The sequence below is a fragment of the Haliotis asinina genome, chromosome 9 (assembly GCF_037392515.1).
Source record: "Haliotis asinina isolate JCU_RB_2024 chromosome 9, JCU_Hal_asi_v2, whole genome shotgun sequence".
NCBI lineage: Eukaryota > Metazoa > Mollusca > Gastropoda > Lepetellida > Haliotidae > Haliotis > Haliotis asinina.
The window spans coordinates 18856505-18882326 of NC_090288.1; the positions used below are offsets into that span (position 1 = coordinate 18856505).

General features: G+C 40.9%; 1 protein-coding gene across 1 annotated transcript in view; it reads left to right on the forward strand.

The window, feature by feature from the left end:
* The first annotated feature begins 8759 nt into the window (after positions 1–8759).
* LOC137295548 (SLIT-ROBO Rho GTPase-activating protein 1-like) overlaps positions 8760–25822 on the forward strand; it is a 139633-nt gene continuing 122570 nt past the window's right edge. The window contains exon 1 of the mRNA XM_067826935.1: positions 8760–8948. Coding sequence (XP_067683036.1) covers positions 8882–8948 — 67 coding nt within the window. The 5' untranslated portion in view covers positions 8760–8881. The remainder of the gene's footprint in view (positions 8949–25822) is intronic.

Consider the following 25822-nt stretch of genomic DNA (forward strand, 5'->3'; position numbering starts at 1 on the left):
TCCCGACCTTGCAACATCACAGTTTTTGTGACGCCAATGCGTGACGCCATAGCACGTGCAGCTGTGGGCTATAAAAAGTCAGGATCCATTGGGGGCGGGTCATCACTTGAACCGACACATCTGCTGGGACAACACCTATCTGAAGATGAAATCTCCAGGCAAGCGCCCTTCTCCTTCTTCCTTTACTTACAGAATGGGATGGCAGGCAGCAAACAAGCACGTGAAACATGCACAAGGCATCATGGGTCATCACCACATCATCTTGGTGACGGAATACATCAGTTACGTAGGGAGATTGTGTGAAATCCTGCAGGAAGAACGCTGTCAAGTGAAAGATGTGAGTGTCATCGATGTAGACTTATGCATCACTTATGCCATACGAAAGCCAGACTCTGCTGCTGCTGACCTCCCTTCTTCCTCTTATTCCTGCGCAAGGGACCTGAAATCTCTCATTGGGAATTACCAGCACAACATCATGGTGACAGTATGCATTGATTCCCCTCCGAGGTTCTTTGAAATCTTCAGGGATGAAGAATGTTATCAACTGTGGGACATGGAGATCATCGATGAAGATTACATCTATGCCACTTATGTCATTCGTAAGCCAGGATCGGGTGATCCAGAAGTCACCTTCCTCATGACACCACCAAAGTCTGCTCCTGCCAAATGGAAAGTGATACCATCATCAAAGTTCACACCACGTTTCTGGAAGAAGAAGAAGACCAAGAAGACACCAAAGATGTTGGAGGATCCTCCTGTCATCAAGAAGCCAAAGAAGGACGCAACCACCACCAAGGCAGCAGCTACCAAGCTACCACCACCAAGGCAGTCACCAAGACAGCAGCCACCACCCCCAAGGCAGCCACCAAGACCACCAGCAAGACGGCAACCACCCCAAGGCAACCAGCAAGACGACAGCCACAACCACCACCACCACCACCACCACCACCAAGGCAGCCATCCCTCAGGTCACCACCATGTGCAACAACAAACAGCCAAAGAACGATGATGTCACAGAGGGCTCGTGGAGGGCTCCTCCTCCATTTGACAATCAATCCTATGGGGTCGTGGCCCCTCCTACGTACATCCCTAATGGTTTGAATCATGAGCCGATGTTGGTGGTGACTGAAGAGCTACCTGCAGAGCTACCTGCAGTGTTACCTGCAGAGTTACCTGCAGAGTTTCTCACATGGTATGATCAACTCCCGATACCAGCGATGCCTCTCACCAGTGAAACAGAGCAGATAACGCCATCGATAGCTCCAGAGATGACTCCAGAGATGGTTCCACAGCAGACGATTCCACAGCAGACGGTTCCAGAGATGACCTTGCAGACGGAGGATCCCTTGTTGACTTCCGTGCTGGCTCCAGAGGAGGAGGAGGAGATGCCATCCGAACCCATCCTCAACATTCCCATGTTTCATGCTAAAAATCATTTCCATCAAGGTCAAATGGACTTTTTATGTTGCAGTGACTCTAACCCCTATAATCACCTGTACTGGTGGTGATCTGTTGCACGGTTTCTTCCTATTCACATGTTTTACCCTTGTTCTTTTTCTTGTTCAATAAACCTCTGATAACACATGTCCTTGTCTTGGGTTTTCTATATCTTCAGGATCTTCCATCCTTGGAGTCATTTCTGGGGTCACCTGCCTAGGGGTAAGACGTCTGTAAAGGACTCTGGCAAGGACTCTGTCAGGGACGAGAACCTCTTATCATGTCAGGGGCTACTATCTCAGGGTTAGACCTGGTGGATGCCATGGTCACCCCACTCATGTTACGTCATCCTTTTACCATGTTGATTGCAGGCCCTACAGGGTCAGGTAAAATGTCGTTCCACGTTGATGGAACACGTGTTTCAACCGGGGATCCTCAATCTTCCCCTCAGGGGATCGTTTGGGTGTACAGTGAATGGCAACCCATGCATGAGGATTTGGAAGTGCTGACATCGAGGTTAGGCCTTCCCCTGACCTTTGTGCAAACCATGAGTGAAGCCAACAGGCAGTTACCTGGCGCTGCACCAGCAGGAAGGTCTGGTAGGGGCAGCATGGGGCAGGGGCCTGCACCCCACTGGTTGGTCATTGACGATTTGCTGGGTGACCATACCAAAGAGGAAGAGGCGGATGTCCTGCGATGGTTTACCAAGAAAAGTCACCATCGCAACACGTCCGTGTTGTACCTGACGCAAAACCTCTTTGCCTCGACGCCTCATCATTGCACCATTAGTTTAAATGCTCACTATCTGGTGCTGTTTAAAAACCAGAGGGATGCCTTTCAAATGGATCATTTGGCTCGACAAATCTTTCCAGGACAGGCGGCTTTCCTTCGAGAAGCCTATGAGGATGCTACCTTGGCTCCTTATTCCTATCTGTTTCTGGACTTGAAACCCACCACAGCCAAAGAACATCGTGTGCGTACCCATCTCTTTCGCAACCCTACCACCCTGTACATTCCAAAGGGATGATCCATCCCAAATGGGTGATATATCCAAAGGGTTTCAATACCAAGGGAAATATCCAAAGGGATAAATAGAGATGGCCATCGACCTGACCCATCAGTCGAGTCTGAACTGTCATGGGAAACAGACGGAAACAGGCTCACCCCCCCTTAAACGTGCTGTTGCCACAGGCTTGTTTAAACCGATCCATAAAACGCTCCTGGCTACCTTGGGACGTGATCCCACGGAACAACATCAATCGGGTATACAACGATTGTACGAAAGTCTAAGTGCTCCTCCTCCTTCTGCACCCTCTGTCAGCTCCAAACAAAGACCTTCCTTATAACACCTGTATCCCACAACACCCACGATGGACACGTTTGTCCCTGTCAGCATGCATCGCCTTGCATCCCCCAACTCCTCCTCTCCTCCTCCTTCACCCTTTTCGCCCTCCTCTCCCCCATCGTCCTTCCCCACCTCTCCCCCTTCTTTCCCCTCGTCTCCTCTCTCTTCTACCATGATGCGACCCTTGACTGACCCGTCTGCTTCTTCTCCGTCTGCTTCTTCTTCTTCTTTGGCCATGATTCAACCCTTTCAACCCTTGACGGAACATCATACTCCTAGTGCTGTCACTAGCCCCCCACGCCGCACAACATGCCGCAGCCAAGGCGGCACCAAACGTGTCAGAAGTAAGCCCACGGCACTCAGAAAAGTCAAACCCATCCGCATGAAACGAGTGCTGCCTTCAGCAGAGAGCATGGCTGTCAAAGGACGCCATCGGCTGTTGCAATGGTTTGTCATTGCTGTTCTACATATGTGAGGAGGACGTGTTCCTTTGAAGGCTCAGCACAAGACTTGGCTGATGAAGCATCAAGACGTGTTGACCAAGACTGCTAATCCTCGCCTGTCTGTGGATGAACGTCTGAATCACCTGATAAAATGGAGTGGAAGTGGGATGTTGGTGGGTGTTTTGACCCGTATCTTGTTGAACTGGCAGTCCTACCTCCAGCAGGAGCAACAGCAGCAAAAGCAGAAGAACAAGAAGAAGCGACCTCATCGTCCGGGTCGTCCAGGTCCCCCAAAGAAACCTCAGTGGTGACAGAAGAAGAAGAAGAAGAGCAACGACAAGAAACAGTCCCAGGGGCAGCCTTGACCCGCATGGTGTTACGAAGCCAGAGGAACAAGAAGACAACGGCATTACTCCCACTTCCTCCACCGACGCTACCATAAATAGAGGTATCCCATCCTTATCCTCGTCAGTTCCATGGTAGCAGCAGTTGCAGCAGGAACATCATGTCTGCCCGTTTGAAACGTCACAAAGAAGCGCTCTGTCATGTGTGTAGTCCTACAGCAACACCGGCCATGCGACAGGCTATTTTGAAACATGCTCCGTCTGAACTGATTCAAGCCATCTGCGAATGTGTGGTGAATTTGTATGGAGGTAACATTCCCATGACAGCACAGCAACAACATGATTTACAAAAGCATGGACCACTCATGCATACGTTGATGAAAAAGAAAGTGTCTGTGACCAAGAAATGCAAACTGTTACATCAGAAAGGCAGGGGACTGGATCTCTTGTCTGCCTTGGCCTCGGTGGTGGGTCCTTTGGTGTCTGGTCTGTTGGGGAGGCAATAAATAAATAGAGGACACATCCATGATACAGGGTTAGTTGCCTCTGTGCCTCTGTCCTACCAGCATGATGACGACAACCATGAAGCATGCACGGAAGATGGTGATGGTCCCAGAAGAGGTATGGCAAAGTCTGCAAGACGAAAAACGACGTCATTTGCTCAAGGCCAACCTGTTGGAACAGAAACGGTTACACATGCTTCACGATATGGATGCCCTCGTTCGTGATGACACGGTTCCCTTCAGAGACAGAGAGCAGCAGTATAACACCTTGTTGCAACAGACGTTGGCGTTTCAAGACAAAGCAGCTGCAGCAGCAACAACAGCAACAACAGCACGACACACCAGCAACACGCAACCATTGAACGGAATCCCTACCACCTACCATCGGGAAAGGAGCGACTCAACTCCTAGCTGCTCCCCGTAAGTACGGTTTACTTACTGAGTCACACTCTGGCCTGTGTAGAGGTCACCTAGAAGTTTAGGTCTACAAGTCTTAAGACTAAGAGAACTGTCTTAGACCCCCTAAGCATGGAGAGTGTGAAGCCGGTTACAGAGTCACTGACTCATGATGTTCTTTCATCCTTCTGTTTCAGAACACTCCTCCTCCTCCTCCTCCTCCTCCTCCAACCTCATTCTGAATGAAGTGGTGCAAACGATTCCTAAAACGCTACAAGGCAAGGCCAAGCAGTTGATGGCACAGATACAAGCCCATCCTGGTTTGGGTTGGAATGAAAATGGCCAATTCGTGGTGGAAGGGGAACCCATGCCTGGGACTCACATGGTGGATCTCATCAATGATCTGGTGCGACAACGTACCAAAGCAGATCCTCCACAGGGTTGGAACATTCTGGCTCAGTATCTGGCTTCCAGCAACGTCCCTCATGAACTGATTGGCAACCCTCTCCGTTGGTCCTGGATGATGAAAACGAAAGGATCAGCATCCACCCAGCAACCTGGCACACGACAGGCAACACCACCTGACACCCCTGTCAAACGTCCAGGAGGGGAAGCCTTGTTTTTAACACTACCTCAATCAAATCTTGCTGGCGTCAAGAAGAAGAAGAAGGCAGAGACTCCCTTTTCCCCTCTGAACCGAGTTCGTAAGTGGATTGATTTTTAATCATAAAAGAGAGCCGAAGGCGATGTTGATGTCAGTGTTAACATGAGACGTCCCAAGAGAAACAACAACAGCAGCAGCAGCAGCAAGTCATCCTCCTCGTCATCCTCTTTGTCTCCTGCCTGGAGACGATGGCTTCACTATACCTATTATGATCCCAAACATCCAACAGGCGATGGAGGGTGGTTCGCCTTGTGGCAAGCAGCAGCAGCATATCAAGGCAAAAAAACTTTATCCTCCAGGCTTAAGGGACCCACCCAACGTCAGGTGCGTCAATGGTTGAAAACCCAGGACACCTACACTTTGCACAAACCTGCCCGATGGTCCTTTCCTAGGGACCATTATCGTGTGAGTGGCGTGGATGAATTGTGGCAAGCTGATTTGAGCGATCTTCTCACCTATCAGAAAGAGAACCAAGGTTATCGGTATTTGCTGTGTGTCATGATGTCTTCTCCAAAATGGCTTGGGTGCAACCCATGAAGCCAAGACCAGTACGATGTTGATCGAGACCTTTCAACGGATCCTGAAACAACCCCAAGGACGTGTGCCATCCCAATTACAGACAGACAAAGGAACTGAATTTGTCAATAAGCCTTTTCAAGCCTTCCTCAAGAAACAGGGAATTCATTTCTACACCAGTCAAAACTCAGAAACCAAAGCCTCGGTGGTGGAACGGTTCCAAAGGACGCTCAAAAACCGTATGTGGCGTTATTTCACTCAGCATGGAACACGACACTACGTCCAGGTCTTGCCCCAACTGCTGCATGCCTACAATCATCGCATCCATCGTACCATTGGTCAACGACCTGTGGATGTGCATCCCACCACCCCGCACGATGAAATCTGGGTGTTAGATTACATGGAACAAGACCAAAGGGACCTTTGACAAAGGGTATCTTCCCAACTGGACCACCGAACTGTTCACTGTGGATCGCGTCGTGAAAGGACGTGTTCCTCCTGTCTACCGAGTGAAAGATGCTCCAAGGCACCTTTTACCCTGAAGAACTACAACCCATTCAGAAAAAGGATGATGTGTACAAAGTCAATCAAGTGCTGAAACGTCGACGGCGTCAAAAGAAGGAAGAAGTGTTGGTGAGATGGTCAGGTTACCCGGCCAGCTTTGATTCATGGATCCCTGCGGCTCATCTGGTCTAAGGGTGGCATCCGTCTGTCACCGTCATTTGGGGCATTCCCATCATGCAGAGTGAACCGAGACTCAGGTGCAAGGAGGAAGAGGACAGCAGCAGCAAGCCAAGGGGTTCCTCCTCATCCTCACATTGGAGTTGCTTTGGGATGGACTTGCCACAAAGTGAAGTGGTGTTTTTCTCTTAAGTGTTGTTGATACATGGCATGGTCATCATGAGCATGGTGCTTATTCATGTTCTTGTTAGCAGGGGGGGAAATAAAATATAAAATGGCATCCTATCGTGTTGTTATGTGTTTACATCCAATGCAGCATTGTTTGAGAAAGTGGAGAGTGTGTCAAGCATGGTTCAAGTTTCTTTTGAGACCGGGTTTTCTGTGTGTACTGAGTACACCTTACAATGACCACGGTGGGGGCATCATGCACTGACAGGGGTGTATGGTCAGTTTGCTCTTCACGGGGCACTTGGCCCCGTGAGTCAGGCGATGATGATACATGTCTTTCAGACACGTCCCACAATAGACGCATTGAAACGTTCCACTATACTCATCCGTTCCCTTACAATACACGGGCAGGCCTCCATGATGATAAGGCTGGTGGTGACAATGGTAGGGGCGAGGGTGAGGATGTCTCCAAGGAAATCAGTTCCAAGTCCCAGTTTTCACAACGTTGGGCCATGATATCCTTTTTTCTATTGTCTTCTTCTTCTGCGAAGTGACAACATTCCCTGTCTCCACTCCTCCTGATATAAGAGAGCTTAGTCAATGAAACGCACGGGAATGGGACCAGTGAGGTGCTTGGATTGAGACTCAGTGAACCAATGAGATGCGCTGGAATTGAACCAATGAGGTGCATGGATTGAGACTCAATGAACCAATGAGATGCGCTGGATTGAGCGTGTGACGTCATCGATTCTGGATATAAAACTCGAGGTTTTCCAGCCCTCCTCATCAGTTGCAGACTGAAACGAGAAGCATGCAGACGTCTACCGCCGCCGTCACAAGTGTGGTCAGTTGAGCGAGAACCATTGATGTGTCAAAACATGGGTCGCGTCAAGAGAGATTGCCCTGTGCCTGGTTGTACTGCAAAGCAACTTTCAAAACTGTCTAATCATTTATCACAAGAAAACAAGATGGATGGATCCCTTCCCTCCCACCCGCCATCTGGTGCGCCGTCGCCATCTTGGCAGCCGCCGCCATTTTGGCGGGTGCCGCTGCTGCCATCTTACCCTCTATCTTGGACGCCGCCATCTTGGATGACGCCATCTTGGATCCCGCCAGCTTGATGACGTCACAATGTTGATGACGTCACAATGTTGCACAATGTTGCACAGAGAACAATCGAAACACCCCAGGGAGACATTATACACTACTTTCCATGACACAGGTGCTGAAATCTTATCCCAATAGTAATTACGTTGCTGTTAATGAAAGTTTGGATGATGTGAAGCTGACATAGAGTTGAGTCAACACAGTGATACTAAGTCGATGGACTAGGATGCTTTATATGTATTAGCGCCGAACATTGTCACTTGTCTCTATGTTCAGCACATTACAGGGAACACTCAAGGGTGGTGGCCAGATGGTGGAAGCACCAAGGCATTCATTCAAACAAAAGTGTCCCAACGTGTGACGTCTCCCGGTGAAACTGACTTGGTGCTAGTGTGTCGCTGGTTACCCAACAGCAAATGGTTACCCGGAACAGCAGCTTTTACAAAAGAAAAAGGCAGCTTGAGAGATGTCTTTGAGAAAATGATACATATTATTCACGATAATCATACGACTCATTTCCTCTTCCAGGGAGGAGAATAGATAAAACTTAGATAAAATATTTACATTTGTGTGACGAATTGGTGGTACTAGACAATATTACTGGCACAATATATACCCCCTACGTCTGTGCGGCCTCTACATACGTCCGAAATAACAAACTTTCATAAACAGGAAAATATGGGCAATTTTTATCTCGTATATATATATTCATCATCGTCACAAATAACTGAAAATATGTGCAAGTCATAACATTTATAGTAGTATTCAAGTCAGTTGACAAAGATTTGAAAACGATCTCTGTACAACTGGGGCCCTTTTCACAAAGCTCTCGTACGCCTTAAGAAGACCTCGTAACTTTTTTCGTAGCAATCGTGCCCCCTATACTGTAATATAGGAAGTAGGAATGCTACGGGAAAAAGTTGCGAGATCATAGGCTTACGAGAGCTTTGTGAAACGAGTCCCCGGTCCATAACGGAATGGAAACAGATGAACTTTCAGATGCTTCGTTTGAAGTTCTCGAAGTAAGATACAATAACTGTTGGAGTGAAAGCAGTATACGAGGAAACAGACCGCTGCGATTGGTCAAACGGATCAATGTTTTCATCTCGCACCTGTGCGCGTTGTCGCGTTCGACTCACGAGATTTTGGACTTTTAATTCCCATAATGCTCTGCGCGAGTAACGTTGAAGTGTAGAAGTGCGATCTATCGGGATTATAAAATTGAGAGCACTCATAAATCCAGTTATTCTTGATGAGCTTATATTCGGAGTTTCAATATGGCCTCCGAAAGAAAAGCCAAAAAGGAGAAGGAGATCGTCAGTGAGTTTGAAAGTCATATGCGAGGTAAGTAGCCCGGAGAAGCTGCAAACTGCACGCGCCCGGTGAAATCGACACTAAGGCTCCTGTCAAATGTCAATCATTCTTTGTGAGTTTCTCATCGCATAATTTTCCTTATACCGACATGAAATACCGAGAACCTATCAAATTAGACAATGTTTCACATATGCGTGATTATGTTGTAAAAGTGGTGATATTATAATGTTGTATTGATGGCATGTGTTCTCACGGGTCACAGACACACCTTTTTAGCCCCAGTGGATAACAACTTCCTCTTTGCAAGTAGTTTGTGGGTGACGAGCCCCCAAATGACAGTTGATGACAGACGGGAATCAGCAAAACGTCGCGCGCCCCAATTTGATGGAGAAAACACTATTCTTACCTTTCTTAACATGAACAGTCGCCTCATGGATGTTAAAAGTACACTATTGATTGTAGAAAAGTTTTCTAACAGTTTGTAAGGTGGTTGGCTATTGAGATAAATGCATGGAACCACTGCTGATATCGTTTGGATGCAGACACACTTACCGTGTTCGACTATTGAGACAATTGCATGGAGCTACAGCTGATATCGTTAGGATGCAGACACACTTACTGTGGTCGACTATTGAGACAAATGCATGGAGCCACAGCTGATATTGTTAGGATGCAGACACACTTACCGTGGTCAACTGTTGAGACAAATGCATGGAACCACAGCTGATATCGTTAGGATGCAGACACACTTACCACTGAATCAAACCACACTTCACTCACATCATATGCGTTTTACATAAGTTTCTCAGAAAACACTCTATGCAAGTATCTGATGCCTTTAAAATCTGGAAAAGAAGAAAAAAGTCATTTAATAACAAATTAGATAATTTTTATCAGCAACAATATTAGGCTCCCAATATAATATAATTGCAGGGACTGATAACCATCTACAACAAAATTAGTGAAGAGCGAGCACGCACGCACACATGCAGCCAGCCAGGATTGGTAGAGAATTTAAAGCCAGATAAATGTCACGTAGGACCTAGGACAAGCACCTGTGATTATATTGTTTGTGTCATATTACTTTGTTCATAATGATGTTTTTCTTATCAGATCTAAATATTTACCCACTTCATAGATTGTAAGTCAAAAGTGAATAAAGTAACGGCTGTGACTGGTCAGTGATATGCATGATGGCTGATAAGGGTGTAATTGTTTTGATAGGAGAGGAGTAATACAAACAATCATTTGAGTTAATTGAAAGCAAGGTGTTGATGTTTGGTGAAGATTTATGACCATTGTGTCATCTTAATGTGTATGGCTCTTGAACTGTGATTACAGAGGTGGATATGTAACCTTTCACCTGCTAATCACCGAAGCTTGCAGGTGTTATCATACTGTGCTCTGTTTACCTGTTCTTGGTTTATGGCTAAAGGTTGTGTAAATTGACTAGTGAAGCATTGCAGCTAATGAAGGAGTAATCTGCACATTGTAGCTGGTACCACACAAACACACTGCTGTACTGGACTGAGCATACAGCAAGAAGCTCTGAATACAATGCTGGACTTGAAGCATGACAATTGTTTTTTAGCAAAGCCAATGTATTCACTAGTTTGTACAACATATACCAAACTTTTTCATAGCTGACAACTCAGGTATCTGTTATAAACAGTTTGGAGCAGATTGTTCGTGGATGATATGACTGCTTTGATTCTGTATTGACTTTATTATGTTAAAGCTATAACATGATAACCAGTTTAGTTATCCTTGCCAGGGAGTATAAGGAGTTTGTTTAGCAAAACTTATCATACCCCTCTCCATCTGTGTAAAGTGATAAACATTGTTGTTTTCCTTCTGTCATTTATACCAAGGTAACTTGTTGGTGTGTGTTCATTTTATTTAAATTGTACTCAGTGCAAATCTAAGCCAACAAATGCAACAATGGATTGATAAGTTGGAACAATGGATTGATAAGTTGATAAGTTAATATGAATGATTTTATCAGTCGAGTGCATAGTATTTGTTGAATTTCCTCCCATGTTTTCCTTTTAAGTGATATGTCATTAAATATCAACAATGCCAAGACCTTGCAGTCAGGAAGTAGACTGCTGTGAGCTGTGTAGCAACTATGAATGTAATACTCCATTGTAAGCTTATCAAAACACAAGGACTTGATCACTAGTTATCAGTGGTCCAGGAGAGATTAATCAATTATTGGTTGATCGATCTGGAATATGGAACTGATTGCCAGTTTGCTGAAAGGTATGTAAGTGATATAGAGTGCCAGATGAAATAGAAAATAAGCTCAAGATTGAAATTTACTAGTGCATTGCCACTCAAAGGATCTGAATAAAGCATAAATATAGACAGTTAATGTATGTGAATTACTGTTGGTCACACATGAGGTCACTGTCCATCTGTATATTTCTACTGGTGTTGCATGCTTTATCCTGAAACAAATAATTATTTTTTTATATGATATGAATCATTAACAAGGTGTTTTCAACATGTCATTTAGCTAAAATGTTTCACAGTTTCTTTTTGAAAGAAGTATCAACCTAAACCTGCAAACTGCACAAACACATATACACAAACTCTTTCAATATCAGAGATTTTTCTATGCCAACAGATATATATATATAACAGCACTATGTTTGCATCCCGTTGACAACAAATACAAACAGCTGTGGGTTGTGAGGCTGGCGTGTTAATTTGTACTCTGGTTATTAAGCAGCCTGAAAGAACAAAGGAAATATATTAAATACAATTAAGTAGATAATGTATGTACATATTTAGATCACTCAATAAGTATATAGAATTCATCTGATCAAATATATTTGAACTATGTCACAAGGTATAATGGTACATAACATCGATATAAATATGCAGCGATCATAAAAACTATAGGTGCCTTCAGGAGATGTTATAATTAATACATCCATGATGTACATTTAGGTATTACATACCAGGTTGAGGGTACCCAAGCTGATAGGACCAGATATCCTTCTGAGTGACCACAGATCTGCATAGCAAATAATAATGTATGCAAAGAGTCTATATACAAGTGATATGCTATAAAGTGAGGTTTAAGAGTACAACTGCATCCGCCACACAAATCAAACACGGAACTATGGATAATATACCACATATGCATCAATTAACCACACGTCTCAAACATACATGCATACACACATTCAAACATATGCATTCATGCATTCAAACGAACTAGTGATTACTTTTATAAGATGCCTGAGATTTAGTTAATAGTTAACTGAATAACCATGCATTTAATCCTTAAACATTGCTATAACACAGTGATCTGATAGCTTATATCTATTACACATATTAATAAGATATGTTACATTATAGGTATATCAAGTCTGAAGTACGTGCTACCGTAAGTCTTATTTCTGATTCTATTAAACAAGAAATTATCCATATATACAGTATTTTATACAATATGGACCAACCTTAAATCATCACACGACCGTAGTTATGTGTTGCTCTCAACAAAACAAGACAGCATCTGAGTTTAAAATCTGAACTTTGTGTTAAACAGTGGTCAGCTTGGCCTATCAGCGAACAATAGAAATGACTTGAGGGCTGTGGCAAAGAGTGTTGAAAGGATGCAGTGTGACATTGACAATTACTGGAGATCAGACTGAGTGTAAATAAGGCCTACTATGCAGAGCTATGGACTAAGAGTAAAATGAAGTGTAAAACATTGCTAAGATTCTTATAAGTGTCCATTGTTATCAAATGGAAACAGTGCCATGATTGATACCTAAGAAGAACTATATACAAATATATATATATATACATATGAGTCTGCCACATATATACATGCTTAACCACAATGCATAACACACTGCAAATATTGTATTTTGCTTGACACTGATTCTAACTGATGTAAAACTCATTGAGTGGCTGGAAGTGAGGATTACATGGCATAATAAATATGCAAATTTCAAGCAGAAAATGCGGATGAATAGTGCACGCAGTGATCAGCTAGTGATAGACAAGCATAATGTTTGCCACATGCATTGGTAAACAGAGCTGGCTTTGTTCATAATTACCTATGATGCTGAACTTTGTAGCCTTGGATCTATTTATAAGTTTTATTTAGATGAAACACAATTCGAACCAAATAACCAACCTTAGAACTTAGCTGTGAGAACTTGATTATAGTGTGTTACCAACATTCTGTCACATTTCGTATAGAGAAAAATAATCTTTGGAAACTGATTGTTTGAGCTTAGATAAATGTTTGTTTCTTTGAAAAGTTGAATGTTTTATAGAAACATTCAACCCCTTGTGAGATTCAGTAGGAATCTAGACTTGGTTCAACTTCAATTTGGACTGAACTTTACAGTAAGGTACTGGGTGAAAATAGAATAGCTGAGACAGACTGCATGAATCTGACAGCACGGATATATACATATCCCAGGTAAATGTTGTCAGTGATGTTAATGGTGATTCTAAAACAATTATGAAGATTTATGTATAGATATGAAAAGAGCACTCACAGCACGGATAAGACAGGTTTCTATGCATGCATGCAAATACTCTTATACATGGAACCCATTGTTCAGTGCAGGACCAAGAAATAGCTCCAAAAACCCAACTTTTATCTTCATTTTGTTGAAGTCTTCTTTCAGCAACAAATTTGCATCTGACTTGTTCTGCGAAAACAATTGCCCTGCAAACCCTCAGTTGACCACATGTAACATACCATCTGTCATGTTACAGCTTAGGAGCCATGGCTGTTCTTAATTTCAACCAGTTATCTTGGAGATTCAAAAGATTTATTTTGCTTTTCATGAGTACATTCGTAAATGAACATGACATGTCTATAGTGGTATCTGATTTAGAACTAGAAGTAACAAGTTGCACAATGACATTGGTGTATCTTTATCAGTGTTCGAAATACCTACTAAAAACACTACTTTACTGACACATGCTAAACATTTTTAATGAAATGTCTTTCATGATGACATGTTTTATTTTTCTTGGGAGAAGAATACCTTCCCTGAAATGATAACATAACAGCACATTATTTCCAGTACTTTTATTTTTCTGTATGCAAGGACAAAATATCGTGATACGTATCGTATCGTATGTATCGGACTACCAGTATCGTGATACGTGTCATATGGTGGCATGGGCATATCATCACAACTCTAGTATTTAAGCCACATAAAGTGTCATATTGCTGAAAGAAGACTCTGCATCAACTCATCCTCCCAATCAGGTTATATAATGTAGATTATAGATATAAGAAATCAAGTCATTTGTCAAGATTTTGAATAAACTGAAGTAAGATGTACTGCAACAACGTAAGTGTCTCGAAAAAGCCCATATTATCAGTCATATGCCATGACCCGTCTGAGGACAATTTTTTGTCATGTTATTTCATTTGAATTCATCATACATTCATGAACTTCTAGAGCTTTCAAATAACTCAATGTCACATGTGAAGCTAACATTCATGGTATGGTAATCATGTCCACACATGTTTTACCATTTTTCTGTGCTGCTTTTAAGTATCATGACACATGACACATACATACAAGCAGTGCCCTGTAGAATGCATAAACATGCATGAAAGGAACATTTCATACTACTATTATGCATGTTTGTTGCCATGAGCATATTGATACTGCGTCTCTATAATACATGTACATGCAAAGTAGAGGCCAGGTTTACTTACCTTTTCTATTTGATCAACATTTTGCATGATATCAGACCATTTTGAAACAAACATGTGTTTTTTTAATTAAAAAGACTTTACAAAGTAACATGTTGCAGGTATACAAGCATTATTTTATGGTGTATGGAAGTTGTCTACTCAGCTACAGTGAGTTCCAGCAGAGAGTGCTCTTTTGGCAGCCATATGCCCCATTTATGCACTTGAGTTGGTGTTTGTTTGTCTATTTTGCCTTTGACCTTTCTATGATGTTACTTCCTTTTACCTCTTTGGCATTTCTCCAGAAACATACATCTGATTTATTGACAACTGAGTATGTGATTCAAAATCATACTCAGTTTCAAATGTACTATATTTATAAGTGTAAGCCAAGTTGTTTGTACCAAGGTGTATGTGATGTTGTAGGATTGAGGGCTGGTTGCCTTATGTACAGGGTGGTAGATCTCACATTTTTTCTGTCGGCTGATACATATATATAAGCTTATATAGCAACTGATGTTGCTGGACAGTAAAGCTTCATATTTCATTTGAAATAAGTGTTTAAAGAACTATTTTGGTACATAAGCTTCCATTTTCTATGAGAGGATTTCTTGTTCATAATACTCAAATTCTAGTAAATCTACAAATAAAGTTTAAATGAACCTTGCCTCTGTTACTATTACCAGTCCAGCTGACACAGGGAAAAACCCCAGATTTACAAAAATAGTCATCGGAGTAAGATCTAAAATTTTCAGACACAACTTGGCATAACAGATAATTTTATATGTAGTGAGTGAGTGCGTTTGGTTTTATGCCGCTCTTAGCAATATTCCAGCGATATCACGGCAGGGGACACCAGAAAATGGGCCTCAGAGTCACACATTGTACCCATGTGGGGATTTTAAATGTATGTTTCATTTAAATTATCACTCAGTTTCTGGTATCAATATATATCGCTGTATTTAAATTAACTATGAAGTTGCAGTAACTGTAACCAGTAATGAAATTATATTTTTGTAACATTCCTGATCAGCTACCAAAGTGATGAAACACTTAATATTTAACTGGTGAACCTTATATAAATTTCCACAGTTCTTTTCCATTTATTAGCAAGTGTTAGAAAAGGTGCATTTCAAAGACTGTTGAATAAACATGTTCATAAACAAAACTAATCCCATCAACTTGAAAGGCAGATTATTAGCAGTTAAGTTACAGGAATTCAACTGTCTTCGTCTAACTAATTTCAGCACTGTATTAAGCAGAATTTTTTAATGTCACTATTATGGTGTTGGACCATGTCAACACACCAACTGGTGCCATGTCCTGAAGTTCCAAGCATTGTGTGAAAATATATTGGAACTGAACATGTTTTATTATAAATGTTAGATTTGTGTATGCTCTGATGATGTGCTTTGTTCAGGGTTACATGATAGACAAAGTATATGAACTGGCATCGATTCTGAAGGTTTGTACAAGTTGGTCGCCTCAATGCGGGGTCCCTTTACTTGTGGCGATATACTGTAGTTGTTTGTCTGAAGCAGTATGTGGACAAGTTGGGCAGGACCACTTCATGTCGTCCATGGGATTCCAGGTATTCAGTTTAGAAAGGGCTGATCTCAGCAAACCTCCACAGCACATGCAGCAGGAGGTAAACCGGTCTGTGTCTCATCTGCTGACACTGACTAACATCTCACAGTTATACTTGTGCACAGGTTAGATCAGCTGGATTTGTCCGCTTTGGGCTACACAGAAATCTGTACATGATTCATATTGACTATACTGTAAGATGTAACTGGTCTAAAGAATTCACCTTGTGGAACTCCACTAACATGGCAATGCTTGTACTACATGTTTTGTATCGTTTGTACAAGTAAGTTACCTAGGAAGTGTTCTGAAATCAGAAAGTTTGAAGGGGTTTTGGTCCACATTTTCTCGTTTATCAGGAGAAAGTCTGGCCTTGAATTATAATCTTATGCATGTATATGGGTAATATAACTCATACTTTTTGACAAAATTGAAATATTATGACCATTAACCCATTCAATCATTGATGATTCAACACTGTAGGCCGAATTTTTCAGCCAAGACATCACCAGTCCCCAGACACCGTAGGCTAAAATTATATGTAATTTCAGGAACCTAACCAATGTATGATTCATTTGCCAAATCTGTCACTCTTCATAATGCCTGTCAACATTTATTACATTTTAAATGGCCATATATTATTGACAGGATTAGGATTATAAACTATTATTATTATTATAAAAAATTATTCTTCACATTGGAGTTCTCAGTGGGCAAATTAACAATCTTTAGAGGACATAATTAAAATTAAGAATAAACTCAACAACAGTATTCATAAAAGTGTCAAATGATCGTGTAATATAATTCAAGCGATATCTTGTTTTTGTAGCTTCTATTAGCTCTAACTTCACACTCGGACAGGATATTTAATGCTGAAATATAAATACATTAAACTTTCTTGTCACAGGTCATAACCTAACATGATACGTCCTCTAAGTTCCATGATATAGGTTGTGATTTTTGGTGTAACACTTTCAGAATAGCAACACTTCCATCTGAATCTACAGGTTTTCATTTACGAGGACAGTATCCAGTGCAACCATTACTTATACTACTCCGTTATGTGATTGTCTGACTTAGGTCATGTGACTGATTTTGACCTATCACAATCCTTATTGCAGACTGAGGTGAAAATGGGTCATTAGAAACTAGTCTTTATCCAATACAATCGTTTTTTACATATCAGAACGTTCTGTTGACAAAGGGTACAGTGACATTTTTGATGTTCAGAACTTCCCCATGATACCCACCATCAAATGAATTGCCGCACATGTTATTCGTACAAAGCTTCGAAAACGGTGGTATTTTGCGCTGTTGTATCACGCTACCAAGCGAAATGCTACTGATATCGGGAAATACACGACCATACATATTATCTGAGAAATCCTTTCATAATAATTTTCCGATTGTGTAAATATTGTCCCAGTTTTTGTTTCCTTTGTGGTTTATCTGGATATAAAATGTGTAAAGCCTGTATTTTCATAAAAAATTAAGTTATTGAAGTTGCACTCATATTACATGAATAATATGTTAACTTGCATATTTATAAACAGTAGGTTTAGACCTTTCAAATGGTGTATGATATGAGATGATATTTTCCTTGATAAACATAAACTTCATCTATGACCTCAGAGTCTCTGGGAACTCAGTGTCATGGCAGTGTATGCCTCTGGTTGAAAGAGTTAAACTTAAAGAACATTTCTTTTGCCATAAATTGTGCTCAATGAAATAAAGACCCAGGTCACCAGGAACATGTCTTGCAGAATTGAGCAGCTCTAAACATAATGAACCAAACTAACTCATTCCCAGTGATAACTGCTGAAGACAACTATGTTGACAGACTGTGACATTTACCAGTAACTTACATGTACACACATGCCTGGAAGATTGCTCTTAGTCATGCACATATTCTCACTTGCAATGCTATTAACTTACTCCATGTTGGGAAACTTTGACACTGTCCAGTGTTATATTTGTCACTGACATTTATGTGGAAGAGATCTGCTAGTTGGACAGTTACAGCAGCTTCACTGAAACATGACTGAGAAATTGCACATTGGTTTGCATGGTAAAATTGTTACCTATGAATACAATATGTTTATTAGATTTGCTAGGTTTCATTGAGTTGCTATTCTTGAGATTCAGGAGAATTTTATTGGTGAAGGCTGTTAGGATTAATGGCTGCTCCCATGTCGTGTACTTTTTGTAGGTAGCTATCTGCACATGTGACTCGTGTGCATTCTGCTATCTCCATGTTCAGTACACAAACAAGTGTGGACCAGTGCATCACTGGTTGCAGTCAGAGCAATGTCTGGGTAACATCAACCAAAATCACTTGTGGGATTTTGATGATCAAATTTAACAGAAAAAGTCAGTTGAAAGAAGGATTAAAAACATATATTTTTGATTTAGTGGAATTTTGTTGTTTTGTTATAACTCACTTGAATGAAGTAAAGTAACCATGAATATTCGCAAACAAACATGTGCTCAACTGTGTAAAGCTGTTTGCATTGTTTAACCACTTTTCTTGTTGATGTACAGTTCCAGTGTCTTTCTTCCATGTGTACATTTTGTTAGTTTGTAAAACATTAATCAGAAAAATTTGGGCTAAGCCCCGTAACACTGATGATTACATAAAAATAACATATATATCGACTAAAACTGATAACCGTTTACCTCAAGTTCTCTGATAATTGATTGTGGGTTTGGTTTCTGATTCCCAATGCTACAAACCATCAAGCCTGTCCTTGAATCTATCACAGGGTGAGTCGTTGGTTGCAGACTGTTACATGTATATATGGATGTTGTCGGTGAAATGCTAGGGCCCTCCTTGGTTAAATGTGATGTGTTGTGCAGATTCTGCCAAGGACTTGTGACCCTACAGTTCATGGAAGTTGATTGGATTTTCAATTGTTTGTGAAACCAAACACTGTGAATTTACCTGGTTCAACAATCTTCAAGAACAGCTCTTCCTCTGATCAGTTAACATTTGATGGCTCTGTTGCCGACTTCTTGTCTGATCTCAGCTCACTAGACCAAGTCATTACTGACCTGAAGCACACATACCTACCTCAGGTCATCTTAGTGTGCATAACTGATACCACTGACTTTGTATTGACCTTACAGTTAACCGTCACCTAGTAGTCCAGACATAGTCCCTGTCCCACCTACAGTCATCACAAACATCCAGATATGCTGTAGTCCTGGCCCCCATATATAGGGTTATTGGGCAAGTGCTAATTGTACTGATTACGGCAGCAATATCTGGCATGGGGAGTAGCTGTTTCAACATGTGTGCTATATTAGTAATTTTTTTTCTCGTATTGTGCCTTCTCTTCTCTGGTTTTCATAGAGTGTGGATGGTATGCTCCACCTATCACTTGTATGCCCTAGGGTACAGTCAATGATGAGCGCTTGCTGCTATTTCAGGCGCACGATCCAGATCAGCTTCACTCGTCATACAGATTTTCTGGGGTATGGTGTCTCAACATGTTGGCAGTATGCCATCTGATAACAGCATAAAGTCTTTGCCAAGTACCTTAAAGCCACTAGTGAAAGTGAAAATCTGTTTGAATATTGGGTCATTCCTTTTCACTTTCTCAGTGGAATTGACATATTGAAAACTGTCAAGAAAGAATGTCTCTGTCTTAAGTGTGTCACTGCAAGCTGACATGGCAAACGTTTGACAGTCAGTTGATGTCTCCTCTCATTCTAAACCAAATTTTTTTTGCTTCAGAAAAGGTAACATTGACAGACATCTTTTTGTGAGCCTCAAATTGTGTGTTTCCAATGTTTCTGGTATTTGCTGTGAGTGTTTCAGTTTGTATTAAATAAGGTAGGTGTGCTTTGTAGAGAGACCGAGAGGGAGAACGTTGCAGCCATGGAAGAAGATTGACTAATAGGCGTTAGTGTCAGTTTTATACACCTGACCTGGCAAAACAGCAGTTAGAGGATGGCTTGCTGTCAACAGTCAACATCTTGTGTCAGAAATGTCGATACTGTCTTCCTTGGCATGGGACAGCTCCTGTGTTTGGCTTGGTTCTGGCAGGGAGAGATTTAGCTAGATAAACAGTGTTTGTGGGGCCCTGTGTGCAGGTTTTGTTCAATGAAGAAATCAAGTTTGAATTGATATTTGCATGTGTTAGTTTATTTAGTCATATACAAACAGGGAAAAAATTCAAAATATGCCACTTATGTGTGAACATACCTTAAAAGATTTAAGTTTGCATGCACCTTTGTTAAATTAACTTTGCTGAAGTTTATACATTCAGGCTGATCATTTGTAGAACATAAAGGATACTGAGCATATTTCGTTTTTCATGTGAGATCATTTTACGAATTATAGTAGTCTGCCTTCAAATGGAAATATTTTGCCTTTGATAAATCTTCCTTGGCTTTAAGTTCCTGAAACTTGTTCACAGACAATGAGGAAATAAGCTTTCATACAGCTGACATTAATTTGACACATTTCACAAAACTTGATATTGAAAAAAAGGAATGTAGAGAGTGCCAGGTTGTTTTACTGAAACATCCTTGTTGCATCTCAATTATTTTAAGCCAGACCTTGTACACATATTTAACATTACGAGAAGATATACTTTAACTGACAAAAACTGTTATTCTCTGAGAGCAGGTCTGAAACCTTGAGAGGTAACTCAACACTGAAAGCAAGACTAACATGTTGTAGACTTTGTTTTTCTTGTCTGCCTGTTTCTCATTAACAATAACATTCCTTGTTGACATGTTTCTGTCCTGCTGGCTGCTTGGCTTGCAGTAGCCATGTTTTTCCTCTTGCCATCAACTGCTTCTGTTTGCTGTGTGAGCTGTCAGTTGAGGTTGTGTTTTATGACTTTAGTGTGAAGATGTACTGAGGTAGATAGCATGTTGGCACACAGCCAATATTGCCAGCTGACCCCTTTCACTTGATTGTTGTGATCTTCCTTATGGTCTGCCTTCATCTCACACATATCTATAGTGATAGATCCATGAGACTGTCCACTGAAAGATGTCGGTGGGTTCTGGACAACAAATGTTTGTTTGACACTGTTATTTGAATTAAGTCAGTTTGGTTTGTGACTTTGATAGCTGTATCATTTTGAATGGTTAGAAAATATGTATTTTTTTTTTCATACAAACGAACCTGAGTGAACTCATTCATATGTCACTTACAACAGGACGTGAATAACTCATGGAAACCTTCTACATGGGGCCTAGAACTGCAGCACATTGAGGTATCAGTGTCTTCTTTCTGAACTTGTTGAAACAAAGCCAAAGATCAATCTTCACTAGGAAGGGCAGACATTATGAGATAACTCAGTTAAGCAATGCTTCCTGTTTGTGGTTGGTTGTAATATCACTCTCATTTACCATGATACGTTAACTGGATTATTTTCCTTTAAAATTATGCAGACTTTGTTCAAGACAGTGAGTGAGTGAGTTTAGTTTTATGCCGCTTTTAGCAATATTCCAGCAATATCACGGCGGGGGACACCAGAAAATGGGCTACACTCATTGTGCCCATTGGGGAATCGAACCCGGGTCTTCGGCGTGACGAAGAGATTTTCAGGTGTTACTGTTTGCTCATACATTCTGGTCCAAATACAAACTTCCCTTGCAAACATTGCAGAATTTCATGTCTTTTTCATAATTCCCAATTTCCTATATTGAAATGAAATATGCCCAGAGTACCACTGTTGAATAAGTATAAAACAATAGTGTTAAAGAATGCCAAGTCTTGTCTAAGCTCAGAAACAGATTTCATTTGCGGAGTAATGGGTAGAATAGCTGTGATAAATATATGCATTGTCCACTGAAAACAGGGCTTCTTGAAGCTTGTGACACAATCACTGTTCCAAATTCTGTACTTAAGGTTTGACTTAAAATAGTGTTGGTACTAAGAAATACCCTTATGTGTTGCATACTTGGAACAATGTTTTTATGGTAACTGGCAATATTTTCTTTTTTAACATTTCAGTATTTCATTACAATGACCTAACATCTTCACATGGACTTAGGTATAACCGATTGTTTGTTTCAGTCATGAAAGAAACTGGTAATGTTTCAGTCATGAAAGAAACAAACACATTTTTTCAGCAAGCTTGACAGCATAAATACCCAAATTTTGTCATATATTCTGAAACATTTTTGCACAGGTTAATATGGATAAAATCATGTGCAATGTGTTCAACAGTGATTGAAACATGTCATACTAGACACAGATCCTGATAAGTTTGGAAATGGACATACAGGCTCCCTAGTGTACCAAGGTCATTACACCTGAAGCCCACTTCGAATCTTACACAATGCCAGTTTTTATAATTAGTCCTGTTCATCTTGGATTACAAAAGAATCATATATATTTGCTGGTCTATCCTGTTTGACAACTGTTCTCTGACACAAGAAAGACGCCATCACTTACATGCTTGATTTATGTGAGAGCAAAAACAATGGTACCAGGATCCATTTACTTCCAGCTATATTGCCAGATCATTTTCAAGTAAGATAGTGTTGACCAATTTAGATTTCAATCAACTGAGTGTGAGATTTTCTGAAATTCATTCCTGCCTATCACTGACAGGAGAGAAATAGCAGCCATGGCATGGTTAAACTGATCGCTTGAGCTGGATGTATTTTGACTTATGCTTTCAGTAGAGTTCAGGACCAGGCAAGGTTCAGGTGTAAGACTCGGGGTGATCAAAGTATCGTGGGAGTACTTGGCGCAGAGTGTCTTTGAATCTTTGCCAGCTCTTCCAGATGAGACGGGGATAACGTAGATAGACTTGCTGCGGGTGACTACATCACAGTGTTCCTATGGTGTATGTCTTTCCTCCATCTTTAATGGGATTCTGATCATTCTTTCATGGTACAATGGTTTTATCAGCCAGTTAAGAACATTATTTAAGATGGGTCTTCTGTTTAGCTCAATAGTTTAGGATGAAGCCGACAGGCCATCTTTTAACTTCTGACTTCAAATAAGGAACATGTCTGGCTGTTTTTGCTCAGTCCTTATCTGATACAGTACACCGGCAGATCTTTCTGTTCAGGGTATTGCAGTGCTCAGAAAACATCTCTTTGCACGACTTTGATAATAGCTTCTTCTGGTGGTTCAGCATCTCATGTTGTTCAGTAATTGCTTTTCCAGGTATTTAGATACTTTTGGAAGTCCTGTTGAAATTTGACTGTTGCATGATTCCATGTGACAGATAACAAAAGATCTCCAGTGTGTAATCCCTCTGTTCATCCTTCATGTGGACCTGGGCCTCACTCAGTCTCCATGTGACCTGTCATCATTCAGACTCAGATCCAAAATAAGCACCTGACGGAGGCCCAGCACCGCACCAGTTATTATTGTAATCTGTTCCAAATATTTGCAGGCCCTTGTGGCCTTCAGTAAATTATCTTTTAGTTTTGTTATTTTTTCAACTGGAATCTATGCCATAACTGTTTTCTTTAGAATTGTTCGAGAATCATCCATCATTTTGCAATAACTTAGTTTCACACCCTCTATTTCAGCATTTATCCCATAGGCATGTCAACGCCAGTCTTCAACAAATATAAACTTCTCTCTGTGCAATACGCTTCGTTGATTGATTTTGTAGAAAAAGAGTGTAGTCTATTTGTTATTTGGATTTGACTGGGACAACATGGGCCTGCAGATTTCATTCAGGGCCTGTAGATTTTAAGACCTGAAGGCAGCAGCAGCAGGCCCTGATGGCCAAATGGGAAATTAAAGCACAGTCAGACCTTGTTTACCTGAACAGTTTGTTTTTTTATTGAATTGTTCGGATATACGAATCATTCAGATGTCTGAATCAGGACCTAGGCGGTTGGCTACACATGAAAACAAAACAACATTGAAGCATAACTACATTGTACACTGACCATCCATAATGCTTGCCACAAATTCACAACAGGGGTGTCATCATGCTCAATATAGTCAAAGAAATGTTTCTCCACTTGTTTCCTATAAGGTACTTCAAAAGTCTGTATGATTCCTGCATTCATGGGTTGGATGTGTGCAGTTGTGTTCGGTGGCAAGAAATGGACAGTAAAATTAGTCAGTTTAAGATTCTTGCAGTTGTGACTTGCTACATCGTCAAGAAGCAACATCACCCGCCTTCCATGTGATCTCATCTGTCAGTCAAAAAACATCAGCCAATCACGAATGAGATCTGTTGTCATCCATGTCTTAGAGTTGTTTCTGTATGCTTACCCAATCAATGATTTGACTCAGTGTCAAACTTAAATTGTTTCCTCTCTAATTAACCTACACGCCCGGTGATAAATACTTGTCTTCAATAAACAATAAATTAACTGGCTTGACACACAATGAATTGGCAAGTGGAAGACATGATAGACTTCGTGTTTTGATATCTCGCCGACAACAAAGGTAAAAGTAGTGATCACTGTTAATAAGCGGTAAACATCCGACATCTTGCTGATGTCAGCTTTGGTGTTCGGATATATGAGGCAAATTTTTTCACAATTTGATGTTTCATTAGTAAAATTGACTGTTCGGATAAGGTACAATTGTCACTAGAAAAATTTGTTTTTTGTGAAGAATGTTAGGAAACAGAGGTATTCGGATATCTGAAGTTCGGATATACGAGGTCTGAGTGTATTGCAAATACTGTTCAGACTACACACATAGGTAGAGGTATTCTTATTATATATATGTTTCTATAATGATTGGAACTTGGCAAATGAATAATCAAGTTTATTCATCTGTGTTTCAGTACTCTGTGATGTATTTCTTTGTACTAACTGAAGGGTTGTCTTCACCGTATTGGTGACTGCTGTACGACCTACATATTGATGTCCACATGGCCACCTCAGTCAAATCAGTCATTACTGAGTGTAGTTAATGGACTCTCATCTCTGGAAACAGGGCATAGTGTTGCTGTGGTTATAATTGCAGATTTTGATAAGCACATTGATCAGTTTGGAGTGGTTAGCACCTCTGCCCTGTTATTTCGGTCCAGTGAGCTGAAGAACGCCTTCATTGTGTCCAGGACAATGAAGGATCAAGGTCACATGGAGGTCATTGATAGGATTTAGTGTTAGTGTTTGTCTTTATGTCACCTTTGTTGATATAGAAGTAAAGAATTAAATGGTGACCGCTCATCAGTTATGCTGCATATGACATACATGTATTCAAAATAATAAATTTGAACCTAATAACATCAACTTGAGTAGTATTAATAACAAATATTAATACTACTGCTTGTTAATGAGTATCTGGGCAGGCTGGTGCAATGGTTGTCTCATTTCAGCAACTCAACTCCACTAGACTTGTTTCATACAAGGTGTTTGTTGTCCCTCACTATATTATATCACATCCTGGTGTATGCAGACGTCTGCTTGATTACCTCGCACTTCCATGCCTGGAATCTACTGATACCTCATGAAGTGGTGCTCGGTATGGTACAGCAAATTTATGATTAAAGGTTATGCTCTTGTATGCACTATGAGCACACCCGAGTCAAGTTTAGCATCATTTAAATGAATATTGATATTATTATATGGGTATCTTGGAACATCCAATCAATTTGTCAGATGGTTAAAAACTGAATCAAATTTTCATATTTGTCAATTTGAGTTAGGTTTACCATCATGTCATGTCCTATATTGTGAA